Source organism: Rana temporaria, chromosome 11 (genome assembly GCF_905171775.1).
Source record: "Rana temporaria chromosome 11, aRanTem1.1, whole genome shotgun sequence".
Lineage (NCBI taxonomy): Eukaryota > Metazoa > Chordata > Amphibia > Anura > Ranidae > Rana > Rana temporaria.
In genome coordinates, this window is record NC_053499.1 from 144,314,035 (window position 1) to 144,329,114 (window position 15,080).

Consider the following 15,080-nt stretch of genomic DNA (forward strand, 5'->3'; position numbering starts at 1 on the left):
GACAGGGTCTTGCTATGCCTCATGGGACTTGTAGTTCTGCAACAGCGGGAGGTCCGCTAATTGCATATCTCTGATCTAGAGAATCTCTTTAACTCCAGACTTTGTGAAATACAAAGAAATGCTTCACATATTTAAACAGAGCCGAGCATTGGACGTGGACAGAGCTTTTTTTTCCCAGATAAAATGTGTGGAGATCCGTCTTGCAACGTTACCGCCTCCGATTGCGGGACATCTACCCATTAAAGCCTGGGAATAGCACAGAGCTTATAAAACCCAATTGTTTTCTTCCTTCATCTTCAGTTCCTTCAGATTCCCAAAATAAATACTAAAAGCAATCTTCCATATTGTGCGGTGGTAGCATTTCCTATATCAGTACGCCACAAGTTCTCCTTGACCAATCAGGTAGCTGCAAACAAACACTTGCATTTATTCCGTCGCTGAATTCCTGGTCAGTGCGCGTTTGCCGATTCCAAAGAGGCACGAGCAGAGCGGAATTCCTGGTCAGGGCACATTTTCTGATTCCAAAGAGCCATGAGTAGATCCACAGTTACTGAAATGACAAGAGAAATTTCTGGGGATCAGCCAAACAACATCTCCAGGGAGAATGTGTATATGATGTGCACATGTGTCACCATCTCCAACGAAACCCTAAGTTAGTTAACTATGTTCTCCAAGAAACCTTAAAGGAACTGAACGGACTAGCCAAGGGACCGATTTGATCTCAGCCATCTAGGTTATGGTCCTGAAGGTGCCATCCCTCTGCCAACCAGTTTATGGGCCCCCAGTTAGTCCCTTGACTGGCCAGGATTTAGTCCTTCAGAATTTACAAAGGTCCCATTGTCAATGTCACACCTATAGGATCTTGTTTAGACAGCCAATTCCAAAACCATGGCCATTTATAGGAAATTGACCCCTCTTGGTGGCTATAAACAGCCTCTACTCTTCTGGGAAGACTTTCCACAAGATTCTGAAGTGTGTCTGTGGGAATCTATGGTCATTTGTGAGGCCAGGTACTGCTGTTGGATTAGAAGACCTAGCAGTGCACACCATTAGCATTCCTATTCATTCCAACAGTGTTCCTACATGCCAAACTGGTCACACTGGGCCTTTATGGAGCCGTCTTTGCACACAGAGACGCAACATGCTGTAACAGAAAATGGTCTTCCTCAACCAGTAAAACTGCCTCCTGCAAAAGCACCCTGCCTCCAATTAGATGCTAGAACCCCAGCGGGGGTTCCCACGATGACCTGCGAGAGGTCAAGTCAAATAAGCTGGTTCTTTAGTTCCCAAAAAACACTGAAAAAACAGCCAAGGACCTTTTCCCTTGGGACTAAGATGGAATAAATGTTGAAGTTTGGTTAGAGTTCAACCCTAATGGACCCCTATAGGCTGGTTACATCCTCACTGGTTCTAGCCGTCACCATTTACGTAAATTGAGCTCAGTTATTATATATAAAATACACGTAAATAATTGGTATAAAATGGACTTGCCTCCAGCAGACGGACGATTGTTGGGATTCTTCTGAATGAGGCGTCCAATGAGATCACGGAACATATCAGGACATGAAGAGGGAAGTTCATCGTGTAGCGAGGACCACCACTTCTCCCGCATCTCCCCCGGCTTGTCCTCCGTCACCTCCAGGTCTGAAGAGAACAAACATAATAGTTGTTTAAAAGGGAGGCCCTCGCCTCGTATGACAACATGCTATATCTCGTACACAAGTTTTCAATCTATTCACAGGAGAGGAGCTTACACAGATACTCTCTACAGCCAGCCAAACAAGGAGTTGAAGATCCCATTCACACTTGTGCGACTTTGGACCTCGAAGTCACACCCCACATTTTACAAAGATAACCATTCTTATTGAAATCAATGGGAAACGCGGTAATACCGCTGGCAATGCGCCTATACAGAGGCGCATTGCCGGCGGTATTAACCCTTTTTCGGCCGCTACTGGGGGTTAAAAACCGCACCACTAGCGGCCGAATATCGCGGTAAATACGGTGGTATAGCGGCACAAAAACCGTCAACGCACCCCCAATACACAGAACGCAGAGAAAACCAATGCCCTTCAGTTAGGATTTAAATCTTTAAAAAAAAGCAAAAGGGTGGTCACACCAAATATCGATTTCATGTCATTCTACCCCTCCCCTCTATACTGCATTTTCTAAGACGCCTCAGTCTTACTCAAAAAAACGAATTGTGGATTTTGCTTTTTTATAGCATTCCGGCCATGCAGCATTTTTTTCGCATTAGGTCGGCTTGGTTTTGTATACTAGAACAGGGAAGTCGGGTCTTATACTCACTGTGAAAGGCCGGTTTTCCAGTAGCGATTTCATACATCACCACCCCCAGGCTGGAAGAGAAGATGACAATTATCTACTGAAGGACCAAGCCTGTTCTGGCACTTTGTTTACACGTAAAAATCCTTTTAAAATTACTTAGAACCCTCAAACATATCTTACCCATCTAGTATCTGACACAAGCAAGTACACCCCTCACATTTTTGTAAATATTTCATTATATCTTTTTATGTGACAACACTGAAGAAATGAAACTTTGCTACAATGTTGTGTAGTGAGTGTACAGCTTGTAAAACAGTGTACATTTGCTGTCCCCTCAAAAATAACTCAGCGCCATTAAGGTCTAAAACAACACCCACGAGTAAAAATTTCCAAATTGGGCCCAATTAGCCATTTTCCCCACCCCAGTTTCATGTGACTCGTTAGTGTTACAAGGTCTCAGGTGTGACTGGGGAGCAGGTGTGTTAAATTTGGTGTTATCGCTCTCACTCTCTCATACTGGTCACTGAAAGTTCAACATGGCACCTCATGGCAAAGAACTCTCTGAGGGTTGAAAAAAATAAACTGTTGCTCTACATTAAGAAGGCTTATGCTATAAGGAGGATTGCCAATACCCTGAAACTGAGTTGACGCACGGTGGCCAAGACCATACAGCAGTTTAACAGGACAGGTTCCACTCAGAACAGGCCTCGCCATGGTCGACCAAAGAAGTTGAGTGCACATGCTCAGCATCATATCCAGAGGTTGTCTTTGGGAAATAGACGTATAGTGCTGCCAGCATTGCTGCAGAGGTTGAAGGGGTGGGGGTCAGCCTGTCAGTGCTCAGACCATACGCTGCACACTGCATCAAACTGGTCTGCATGGCTGTCGTCCCAAAGGAAACCTAAAAGATTCTTGACAGGATTCTTGACAGGAAAGCCTGCAAACGGTTTGCTGAAGACAAGCAGACCAAGGACATGGATTACTGGAGCCTGTGGTCTGATGAGATCAAGAAACTTATTTGGTTCAGATGGTGTCAAGCGTGTGTGGCGGCAACCAACAATTAACTTTCATGAACTTTATTGCATAAAAATAATAAACTCAATTTTTTGTAAAATACAATAGGAGATGCCGTGTAAATAGAGTACCAAACATGCCAGGCTTTCAAATTGTGCACGCTTGCAGAATGGCGACAATGGTGACCCATGGTGAAAGTAAAAATTGTATCATCCATGGTCTGCCCTATTCTCTTATAGATTAGGCTTAGGAACCAGTGTTTGAAATGTCTTATTCTGGGGAAATTCACATCCTTAGTAGTGATGAGATTTGTATTTGTCAAACCTACTCTTGACCTGTGTGGCAAAGCCGTGTAAAACTGATCGAGATATCATTTGTTGGATCCACCAATTTTCTACACAGTAAATTTAGAACGGCTATAATGTTTTTGGCCATTAAGCAGACAATCTCTGGTGATAAAACTGTAGCGCCTCACCTGTAAACCTCACTGCGTTTGTCGTAGGCGTTGATATCTTGCCATGTCTCAGGGGCGATGTACTCCAGCTGTCTGGCCTTCCTTCTCTCCATATTGGAGGGTCTCCGGATGGAAGATTCTGTCTTGGAGAGGCCAAATCCTGACAGCTGGGGACATTAATGATGGATTAATGGCATGGCCTATACAGGGCCGTCTTTACCGCAGGGCAAACCTAATTTCATTGGGGTGTGTACTGTTGGGGGAGAGATTTAGTACCTTCACACAATACATTCCATCCACCAAATACTTGGAACTGCTCAGATTCCCACAGAGGATAGCTTTTTCTTCAGTCTGATGTAACCTGCAATTAGAAGTTTTGGGCCTCACTTAGTAACAGCGTTATGATGAAGGCAAGCAGGGCTGGCCCAAGACATTGTGCTGCCTGGAGCCACAAAAAAAAAAAAAAAAAAAAAAAACACCCCACAAGAAAAAAAAATAAAAAAATAAAAACACACGCCCACCAAAAAGGTGTGTGCTGACCACGATAATCATGGCTGCCGAGCCTCAATTACCATGGTCAGTTTACGTGCCTCCGTCATCCACAGCTCTCCTCTCTCCCCTCCCTCCTTGCCTGTCAGCTTCTGTATGCGAGCCTGTCTGGGATTTGTTGGGGGGGGGGGGGGGGGTACATAGCGTTCAGTTCTGGCATCCTCTGAGTGGGGCGGGACGAGTACCATCAGATTACATACAGTGAGAATCTCCTGTTTACTCGGCGGCCTCTGCAATAGGAAGTCCTGTCTCCTGGGCCGCAATTGGACCACTGTTCTGTCCATCATAGGAGGCAAGACTTTGTATGAAAAAGGCCCGCTGCATAAACAGGATATTCTCATGTATGTAATCTGTTGGCGCTCGTCCCGCTCCCCCTCCCTGTCCCCGCCGAGGCTGCATGTGTGAGACTGCAGATGGGCACTGACCCTTATTTTGCTTTACAGTTCTTTATTTTTTATTTTAATTCCTGAAACTTCCCTAATAAAGTAAAGGTGCGTGTTGTACGCCAATAAATATGCTATATCCAAATATTACGCCCAAGCTCATCCTTAGACTCTTCACCACACACAGCCACAGTGTATTAGTTCATTTGCATTTAATTTTAATGGTTCAAAAAATGTCAGGGAAAAATATAAATCTATAGAGAGAGAGCGCGCTCACCTTGCCAAGTGGGGGGGGGGGGGGGGTTATAGTCCTCTCCCTCATAGTGAGGCATCACTATGAGGGAGAGGACTGTAACCCCCCGCTTGGCAAGGTGAGCGCGCTCTCTCTCTATAGATATGCATATGTAGGTGTGTGTATGCATCAGCTACATGCAGGGGCCTGCTTTTTGGTAAAGTGCTCTGGCTTTTCCATCCCCTGGCAATAGACGGAAGGGTGGGTGTCCTCACAGACTAACCAATCCGGTCAATTGTCGCTAACAGACTGACCATCTTCTAGCTATACCAGCTTTGTAAGATAATTCGAAGCCTCCAATTATGGGATAAAACGGAGATGTCTCACCTGTAGAGTGCTTTGGCTGCGTCTAGAGCCATAAGAACTTTCTGATCCCATTTCAAGTCCAGTTCCGTCTGTAACAGTTCCCGTAGCGTCCCTTTCTCACACAACTCCATCACCAGAGAGTAGCGGGTGTGTGGGCCTGAATCAGGAGGAGAGAGGATGAGGATGGGAACTGAGACAGGATACCAGAACAAAGAGCTACAGAAGGGTGAAGAGAGGATGAGAAAAGACAAGAGACCAGGACAGGAGGTCTGCAAAAGGAATAGAAGAAGAGATGGGATACCAGAATAGAGCTGAAGAGAGTCTGGATCAGAAAGAACAGAGAACAAGGACATGGAGAGAGGATTTATGTTGCTGTCCTCACCTGAATTAGCAATACAGATACCGTAGAGTTGTAAAATATTCAAACACTCAAATTTCTTCATCGTTTGGCTCTCAGTCTGAAATGTCCTCCGAATGAATCTGGAAAACAGAGACCGTGTCACCTTCTGCCATAAAATAAAATGGGGAGGACCGGCGGTCTATGTGTCCCCAGAAACTCACTCAGTCTGCACATTCTGATCCTTGAACACTTTGATGGCCACCGGGGTGTTTTGGAGCTCTCCCCGGTACAGGTAATGGGTGGCTCGCTCCAGCAATAGGTCTCCTCGCTCCAGATCTTTCACCGGGATTTCTGTGATGTTCCAGTTTGGTCGGAGACCTAGCGATAGAAATCGAAGAATTACACTTTGCAAAGTAAATGGTCTATAAAACTAATTCCATGTATAGTGTGGTGGTGTCTCTGCATCATACATCGCTTTTGTTTCCCACAATTTTTCCCACTCGGCTATAAAACCAGAACTCAGTGCCGAGTGAATATGTAACCTGCCATGCTTTATGCTGGGTTTAAACTAGTGCAGAGAATGTGGCCGGGTCTCGATGGAGCCGGGTAACATATCTCTGCGGTCGCCGCGGAGCGGATTGCACAGGGGCCTGTGCGTCTTTGGCTCAGTTTCAGGTCTGAATTCAGGCAAATATTCAGGCCCAATTCGTCCCTGAAAAATGGAGAACAGGGATGAACCAGACCCCTGCTCTGAGCCGCTTCCGCACTTAAAGTGGAGTTCCACCCAAAAATTGAACCCTCCACCCCTCCGGTGTTACATTTGGCACCTTTGGGGGGGGGGGGTATGCCACTTCCTGGCATAGATCACCTTGGCGATCTAAGCCACTTCCGGCACCTACTTTGTGCCCCTGCTGGCTTCTGGGAGACACACAGCTCCCAGAACACAGTGGGGACCAGTGAAGACGCGCAGCACTACTCGCACATGCGCAGTAGGGAACCCGGAAAGTGGAGCCACAACACTTAATTTCCCGATTCCCTCGCCGAGGATGGCGGCAGGGGGCAGCCAAGATGTTTCTCGGCCTCGGCTGCCAACATCGCAGGCACCATGTACAGGTAAGTGTCCATAAATTAAAAGTCAGCAGCTGCTGGCTTTTAATATTTTTTTTTAAGTGGGACCTCCGCTTTAAGTGTGAACCCAGCCTCACAATGTCTTCTGATGTCTTGGCTGTCACCGTAATCCAACAGCTGCTCCACTTTGATTACAAAGAACAAGGTAACACTTAACTCCTATCAGGCCAGGTATGAAATTTACACAAATAAGAGGGAGGAGATGATGGACAGCCGCACTCCAATAAAGTGTAAAAAATGGTGCCTTTTATTCCAGTAAAACGAAAACTACAATAGCAAAAAAAACTCCAAACAGTGGGGTAACAGAGCTGACGCGTTTCACATCGTTTAATAACGTGATTCTTGATGACTCACTGCTCTCCTTCTGTAAATGTGATCTGTCTGTGGTAGATCCGGCTGGGGTGCAGCGCCCACCCCGCCCACCAGTCCTGCTGCATGCGGAGTGATCTCTATTGGAAGGAGGGACTGGTATTTTTTTTACTTTGAAATGACACTGACTCTTTACACCCAGTTGGGGGCGTGCAATTGGACATCTTTGCCCTGGGCACCGAATGACCTTGTCCCAGCACTACCCCTGTGACCCCTATAGCTACGCCCCAGGCTTGCCTTCCTAAAGAGTGGGGATTTGGCCTCACCTGCTTTTCTCATTTGGAAATTAAAAACGAAGGTTATAATGAGCATTTTCTTAGTAGAAATGCGCGACATTTCCTCTGCTACATCATATTCTTGTTGATGTGTCACTGTGTTGGCCTTCTCAATACTTACATGCAATACTAATTTGAGACAGTTTAACTCTCAGGTCACTTGTCTCTTCCTCCCACAGCGGGTCACTTGGCTTATCCTTGCACAACAGACACCGTTTGATTTCGAGGCTCTTCATTCCAGACTCCAATATTACTTTACCTGCAAAAAAAAAAGGGGTTGATTACCAAGTACAAAGAGGCTGTCCACATTGCATGGGAATTTTCACCCAATCAATGGCAAAAATATAATAAATATACATAAAAAAACCACCACACAGTATATAACAGTAATGTTGCATTTTTGGATGATAGAAGTCAAAGTTCACCTCATTCATCAAAATTAGGGAATACACCTGTAGCGCCTGTGTACTTATAGTATCGATGCTAGTTAAATTTAAGGTTAGATCAGAGTGTAGTTAGACTCTGATCCAGATTGTTAAAGTGCCAAACAGGGTCTCTGTCTCAGCTTGGATGTGCTGTAGGCTATTCTGTTGCGTTGGGGTGTTCTTCCAGCCCCGGTGCTGCAGGTGACATCAGTGGAGTCAAGGTTTGGGTGCTCTTTCCCAGCAGCCAATCAGGAGGGTTTGACCTCGCTGTGCATGCTGGGGAGGGGTATTTATGAGACAGACGCCATTGGTTCTGGGTCTTCTTCGTCCAGTGTGGCACCCACCTTTAGGGTGGCCACATCATGGTGCCCCAGCGTTATGGCCTACCTGGCCGGGGCGTGCGTGCCACGTGGTGTTCCTGGTTACGGGCCCATGCTGACCCGGAGCATCTGAACAGCGACGGGGACCCAGTGAGTGACTGGGTTCCCACCTTTGAGGATCCCAAGCTGTACTGCTGTTCGTTGGGGAGTCAGTCTGAGGAGCGCCATTGAGAGGCTGGCGGTCCAAAAGGGCCTGGATAAACCACCGGGGGATCAAGGTAGCCGTACACCATGGGATTGATCACCTGACGGTTGGTACCTGGGCGGCAAATTGGAGAAGATCCAGGCGTAACTCAATTAAGGAGGCATATCTCCAATAAACCAACCCAGAGGGGATCTGTGGCAGAAGTATCTTCTGAGGCTCATTGAGAGGGGTCTGTGGCAGAGACTTTCACACACACACACACACACACATATATAATAAAATATTTTACTTTTTGCTATAATAACCCCCCCCAAAAAAATAAAAAAAACACACACAATAAGCGTATATTGATTTGTGCAGAAAAGTTATACCATCTAAAAAACAGAAAAGAAAATATAATAGAGCAAAACGGAAACAAATAAAATAAAACTTAATGAGATTGAATTTTGGGAAATGTTTCTATTTCTAATAGAATCATGTCACATTTGAATAGAATACAATAGAAAAATAACTGAATATAATCATCTTCCTAGTCGAATCTATTCAAATTTGAATTGAATTTTGGCAAATTATTATATTCTATTGCTTAATTCTATTATTTTTCTATTTGTTTATTCCATTTTATTTTCTATTAAAAATGTATACTATTCGAATTTCGGAAGATGGTTATATACTATTTATATTTCTATTCCAATCTATTGTTTTTAAATTAAAAAATGATTTAATTTGAATCGTGGGAAATTGTTATATTCGATTGTTTTGTTTTATTCTTTTCTAGTCTATACCTTTTTTTTTTTTTTTTACATATTCAAATGTATTCTGTTTGAAATTGGAATTTCAGAAGATGGTTATATTCTATTTATTTTCTATTCTATTTTACTCCATTCTATGCTTTTAATTTTCCGTTTCAATGATTTTCGATTATATTTTTTTCTATTCGATTTTATTCTCTTTGGAAATTGGAAAACTGTTAAAATTGATTTGAAAACTTATTTGAATCAATTAAAATGTTTCCGTTATTTCAGATTAGTTTCAATTCGGTACGATTGCAATGCAGATATTCGGACACGTCTGAATTTTCTAAAAAACGCAAATTCGTCTGAATTTCAATTCGGAACAAAATGAACTGCACATGTCTAGCTTTAATTAATGACATTTGTGTTTTCTACAGAGTCGACTCTACATGCTATAGTTAAAGTGGATGTAAACCCGAAAAGAAAAATAAATAAATATGTTTTTCTTTGCCGTCACAATGTAGAGTATAAGATTAACTATCATCTGTGCCCAGTCTTGCCACACAGAGTTAATGCAGCTCTGAACAATCCCCTTATTGTTCAGTGAAATAAAACAGACTAAGAGCGAAAAACCTTAGTCCGTTCTGCCCCCTTGCTGTGAGTGACAGGTTATTTACATATCTCATGCACTAGCCTGGACAGGCATTATTTTTTAAATTCCCACCCCCACTCCTTTTCTGAAGTCATGTGGTTACTTTTCTGGATTTTGACTGAATGTGAGTGATCATAGCAGAATTTAGTGTAAGGGGAGGGTAGAGGTGGACGGGGAGTCTACTGACATCATGACACCACCCACCAAGATCCACCCACAGAATCTGCAGTCTTTCAGTTCTTATAACAGACAGAGGGGAGACATTTGACAGGTAAGGATACATGCAGGAAGCATCTATATCCTTATAGATCAGCACTATGGCAGTAGTTTAGAAAGGATGAGAGTGGGTTTACATCCACTTTAAGGCATTGTGGTTATGCCCCATGTTATCCAGTATCTGTAAGACAAAACTCACTGTTGAGGGAAGTGCGGAGCGCCTTCAGATCTTCTTCTAGATCTTCTCGGTTCTCCTTCTTCCTGGTGTTCTCTGAAAAGAACTGAGATAACATGTTCATCTGTTGGGAAATCATCTCCTTTTGTTGGATAAGTATTTCCTTATGTTGGGCAAGCATGTACCTCTGTTCAGCATCCAGCAGGAGGGAGATATGAGTGGCCGATTCCCCCAGCCGATCGTTTATCAGGCCAAATTCTTCCTTGATGCTATTGGCCTTGAGTACCCGTTTCCACCAGGAGTGGTGAGAATATTTAATGACCCAATCCCTTGCATTCTTAAGCAAGGTGTCCAGTTCTTCTACCACTGCCTGCAGAGCCACAGACTTATCCGACCGCATGTCCAGAGTCATAAGAGGCAGCAGCAACATTCTGAGTCTGTTCTCTAGGCGGCGGCATTGCTTCTTGTTGGATCCGGCCTTGTCACACAGCTGGTAGATGGTCTTGGCAACAGCAAGGACTTGAGACAACACCATCTCCTGCAAGGACAAAGCAGGTTAGAGAAGAAAGTATGGAGGGATGTAGAAGGTGTGAGGGTCAGGGCTTTGTCTATAAAGAACATTTGTCCCAGGATGGAGACTGGCGCCAAAAAAAAAAAAAAAAAAAAAAAAGGGAAGCACCACCTGCGATACAAAGGCATAATGAGCTAGTATGCATAGCATACATCCGACATCCCTCCCGGGTGTTACTTCTGGTTATCGCGGCTCCGGCGCTGCGATTGGCTGGAGCCGCGACGTCACTCCTGCGCATGCACGCGGGAGCCTCCAGTCACAGCCTCCATTAGGAACGGCAAGATCACCGTTGCTAACCTGCGCCTGTGCCGTAGACATCGGCGCCCGTGATTTTTGTAAAAATCTCCTAAACCGTGTAGGTTTGGGAGATTTGTTGCACCTACAGGCAAACATTAATCTAGGCTTACCTGTAGGTTAAAGTGGTTGTAAAGGGTTTACAATCACTTTAAGGGCAAGGTCTAATCTCTCCCCCCCTCCCCCCCTTTTAGAACAATAGCTTCTTAGCTTTCCTTAAAGCGGAGGTTCACCCTAAAATACAACTTTCTACCATGCCATCCAGCATACTAGCATCAGCTACAGCAGGGATATGCAATTAGCGGACCTCCAGCTGTTGCAAAACTACAAGTCCCATCATGCCTCTGCCTCTTTGTGTCATGCTTGTAGCTGTCAGAGTCTTGCTATGCCTCATGGGAATTGTAGTTCTGCAACAGCTGGAGGTCCGCTAATTGCATATCCCTGAGCTACAGTATGCCTTTATTTTAATTTTTTTGCGCTGTACTCGCAGTTTAATCCATTAGTTTCGTTTCAGACTCCCGCGGGGAGTAGGTGTTCCTATGAAGAGGGGAACATGATTGAAGGCCGGCTATGGCGCGTCACGCTTCCCGAAAATAGCCGGAGTAGGACTCGGCTCTTCACGGCGCTATACAGCGCCTGCACACAGACTAGGAGCTGACTGTGCAGGCACCGTGAAGAGCCAAGTCCTATTTCGGCTATTTTCGGGAAGCGTGACGCGCCATAGCCGGCCGTCAATCATGTTCCCCTCTTCATAGGAACGCCTACTCCCCGCGGGAGTCTGAAACTTAACTAATGGATTAAACTGAGTACAGCGGAAAAAATAAAAGGCATACTGTAGCTGACGCTAGTATGCTGGATGGCAAGGTAGACAAATTTTTTTTTTTTTTAGGGTGAACCCCCGCTTTAAGGCTGGCCATAGGACATTATACAATTTTCATTTATATTTATTAAAACCATATAATAGGAGGTCAAACCAAAAGACTCAATTTGTATGCAGTCGATCAGGCCCTTACATTACATAATTGAAGATAAACCTAAAAGGAAACTGAATAAGAAAATTGAATAATGTAGCAAGGTCCCGGATCCCTTTGGTCTAATGCAGGGGTCTCCAAACTGCGGCCCGAGGGCCAGATATGGCCCTTTGCTAGCCTTTATCCGGCCCTTGGGGCACAATTCCTTCCACTGATATGAGGCACTATTCCTCCAACTGACACCAACAATGGGGTACTATATCTTCCACCGATACCAATAATGGGATACTATTTCCTCTACTAATAGGGGGGATATTCCTCCTATTGACCACCAACCCTGAGGCCATATTTATTTTCATTGATGCTGGGCCTGTGACATTTTCTGCCCCTGCTGGCAGCAATCCGGCCCTCCTAAAGTCTGAAGGACAATAAAGTGGGCCAATGTTTGAAAAATTTGGAGATCCCTTTGGTATAATGAGAACCTCATTAAAGTAATCCTGCTATGAAAAATCTTGTTCAGGCACTTCCTGTTAAGGGTTCCCAATGCTCTGTCTGCCCCCCCGGCCACATCTCCCAACTGAGTTCCTACTCTGCAGTGCCAGGATAGGGTCATTGAGAGCCCAGGGCAAACATGTCAAATTATGCCCCCCCCCCCAAGATATATGAACATTATGTGTCAGCAAATATCCCCCCCCCCCAATAAATAAAAAAACAAAACAAAACAAAACAAAAACACACACACACACACACACACACACACACACACACACACTAATCTGCATGCTTGCCCCCAAGCATAAAATCCCCCCTCCTCCCAGCACAAAATCTTTGTACCCCCATACTGCCCAGAAATTCTCTCTCTTCCCCATTTGCCCCCCCCCCCCAAAAAAAAAAAATTACACTTTTATAGCACAAATCCTTTTCCCCATCCCAACACAGGGCACCGCTCATAGCACATCTCCCACATTTGCCCTCCTAGAATTCTTACCCCCTGCTGCCCCCCCAAATTCCCCTTCTCAACACAAATCCCCCAATCTCCTTGTGGTGCCCCTCCCCAGCTCACATGATGCCACAGTGCCCAGAGCAGCCTCCCATCCTGCCCACCCCTTGTCCAGGCCCTGCTACCCTGTCACACATTTATCTCTTCTTCCTTAAACAGAAGATAACACTGTTCAGTGTTCTCTGTACAACACTGCAGTATAGGTCAGAGCCATCTAAAAGTTATATAGTGTACGACTGTGGTGGGAGAGAGTGTAAGCTCCTCTGGTGCAGAACATTGACGTGAGGTGCTCAGTGTTCTCTGTACAGCCCTATGGAATATGTCAGAGCTATATAAATAATAATAATTATATGACTGTGGGGGGGAAATTAGAGTGTAAGCTCCTCTGATACAGAGACTGTCCTGGTGCAGAGCATTGATGTGACTGGTTTGGCATTCTCTGTACAGCACTGCAGTATATGTCAGAGCTTTATATTTGAATATATTGTTAATAATAATAATAATAATAATAATAATACTACCGTATTTATCGGCGTATACCGCGCACTTTTTTGCCCTGAAAATCAGGGCAAAATCGTGGGTGCGCGGTATACGCCGATACCTGCGCCGACATATACCGAGCGCAGTACACTCGGGTATAGTCGGGCAGTCTCGGCACCTTCCGCGCTCACGTCCTGGACGTACAGGACGTCAGCGCGAGAGTTGCCGAGCATTGCCGACAATACACGAGTGTACTGCGCTCTGTATATGTCGGCGCAGTATTCAAACTCGGCGGGAAACGAGCGGGGAGGACACGAGGACGCTGCAGAAGGACGCCGAACCCGACGAAGAGGACACCCGAAGCCGCAGAAGGACGCCGGACCAGACGAAGAGGACACCCGAAGCCGCAGACGAACGCCGGACCCGACGAAGAGGACACCCGAAGCCGCAGACGAACGCTGGACCCGACGAGGCTGCCGATGGACGCCGCACAAGACATCAAAACTGTAAGTACAAAAAAAACTTTTTTTCCCACAGGATTGGGTGCAACTTTAGGGGTGCGCAGTATACGCGGGAGCGCGTTATACCGCGATAAATACGGTAATATTATTATAAATAATAATAGTGTGCAACTTTCGGGAGACATTAGAGTGTAAGCTCCTCTGGTTCAAAGACTGATGTGACTGAGCATTCTTTGTACAGCGCTTTAGCACATGTCAGAGCTATAGAACTGTATAAGAACAATGGGCTATTGTGTTGGGACATTAGAGTGTAAGCTCTGTGGTAAGGCATAGAATACATGCTATGTCCTCTGGAAACAATGCACATTCCTTCTTTACTATAAATGAATGAAATACTTACTTGGTGTGCAGGCAGAGATGTGGAGTCTCAGTCTGTGGTCAGCTCTTTCAGCCTGTATAGGAACACACCTGATATTCAACTTTCATTAACTCTGCTGCAGCTACTTCACATTGTATCAGCTGCTGTGCATCTCATCATCTATCCCATTGAAATTCCTATGTGTGGTCTCTGTAGAGCGATGAAATCCAGATCAGATTATGGGATGTCTGTGTGGAGTAGAATCCGTCATACAACCATCGATCCGGATCAATACGTGGAATCAATTCTCTATTGGAGGTGGAAGTGAAAAACTCTTCAATGACATCATCCAGGGAGATAAGACGTCACTATGGGGGGAATATTCTAATTTACATCACAAGGAGATGATCCAGCTAGACGATACAGTAAAAACTTGGATTGTGAGCATAATTAGTTCCAGAAACATGCTTGTAATCCAAAGCACTTGTATATCAAAGCGAATTTCCCCATAAGAAATAATGGAAACTCAAATGATTCGTTCCACAACCATTTATTCGTAGGTCTTTCAGTTTATAATCCCTATAAAAAGATTATAGCAATGTGATCAGTATGTGTAACCATAAAATATCCATCCACAAGGGGATTAGAAGCAAAATCCATCAGGAGCTCCAGAGTATAAGACCCCTTTCACACTGAAGCGTTTTTACAGAGTTTTAGCGTTAAAAATAGCGCTCTTAAAACGCTCATAAAACGCTCTCCATGCATCTCAATGGACCCTTTCACACTGAGTCCTGCAAGCAGCATCTTTGGAGCAGCTTTTGA

General features: G+C 44.9%; 1 protein-coding gene across 1 annotated transcript; it reads right to left on the reverse strand.

The window, feature by feature from the left end:
• LOC120917804 (mixed lineage kinase domain-like protein) lies at positions 1 to 14,411 on the reverse strand. Its single transcript, XM_040329353.1, has 11 exons — positions 14,301 to 14,411; positions 10,148 to 10,661; positions 7,518 to 7,655; positions 5,846 to 6,002; positions 5,667 to 5,764; positions 5,306 to 5,441; positions 4,031 to 4,115; positions 3,776 to 3,921; positions 2,308 to 2,357; positions 1,492 to 1,644; positions 1 to 550 (listed from the first exon to the last, which is right to left on the reverse strand). Exons 2-11 carry the CDS (start codon positions 10,656 to 10,658, stop codon positions 450 to 452), a joined length of 1,575 nt encoding a protein of 524 aa, XP_040185287.1. The 5' UTR covers positions 10,659 to 10,661; positions 14,301 to 14,411; the 3' UTR covers positions 1 to 449.
• Between the last annotated feature and the right edge of the window lie 669 nt (positions 14,412 to 15,080).

What these genes read in the sequence shown, in the direction of transcription:
- LOC120917804 (XM_040329353.1), bottom strand. Translation starts at nt 10,658, where the DNA reads ATGGTGTTGTCTCAAGTCCTTGCTGTTGCCAAGACCATCTACCAGCTG. An exon ending in GTCTCAAATTAGTATTGCAT is followed by an intron (nt 6,003 to 7,517) that starts GTAAGTATTGAG and finishes TTCTATCGCTAG; the next exon opens with GTCTCCGACCAAACTGGAAC. An exon ending in TGGAAAACCGGCCTTTCACA is followed by an intron (nt 1,645 to 2,307) that starts GTGAGTATAAGA and finishes TGTTCTCTTCAG; the next exon opens with ACCTGGAGGTGACGGAGGAC.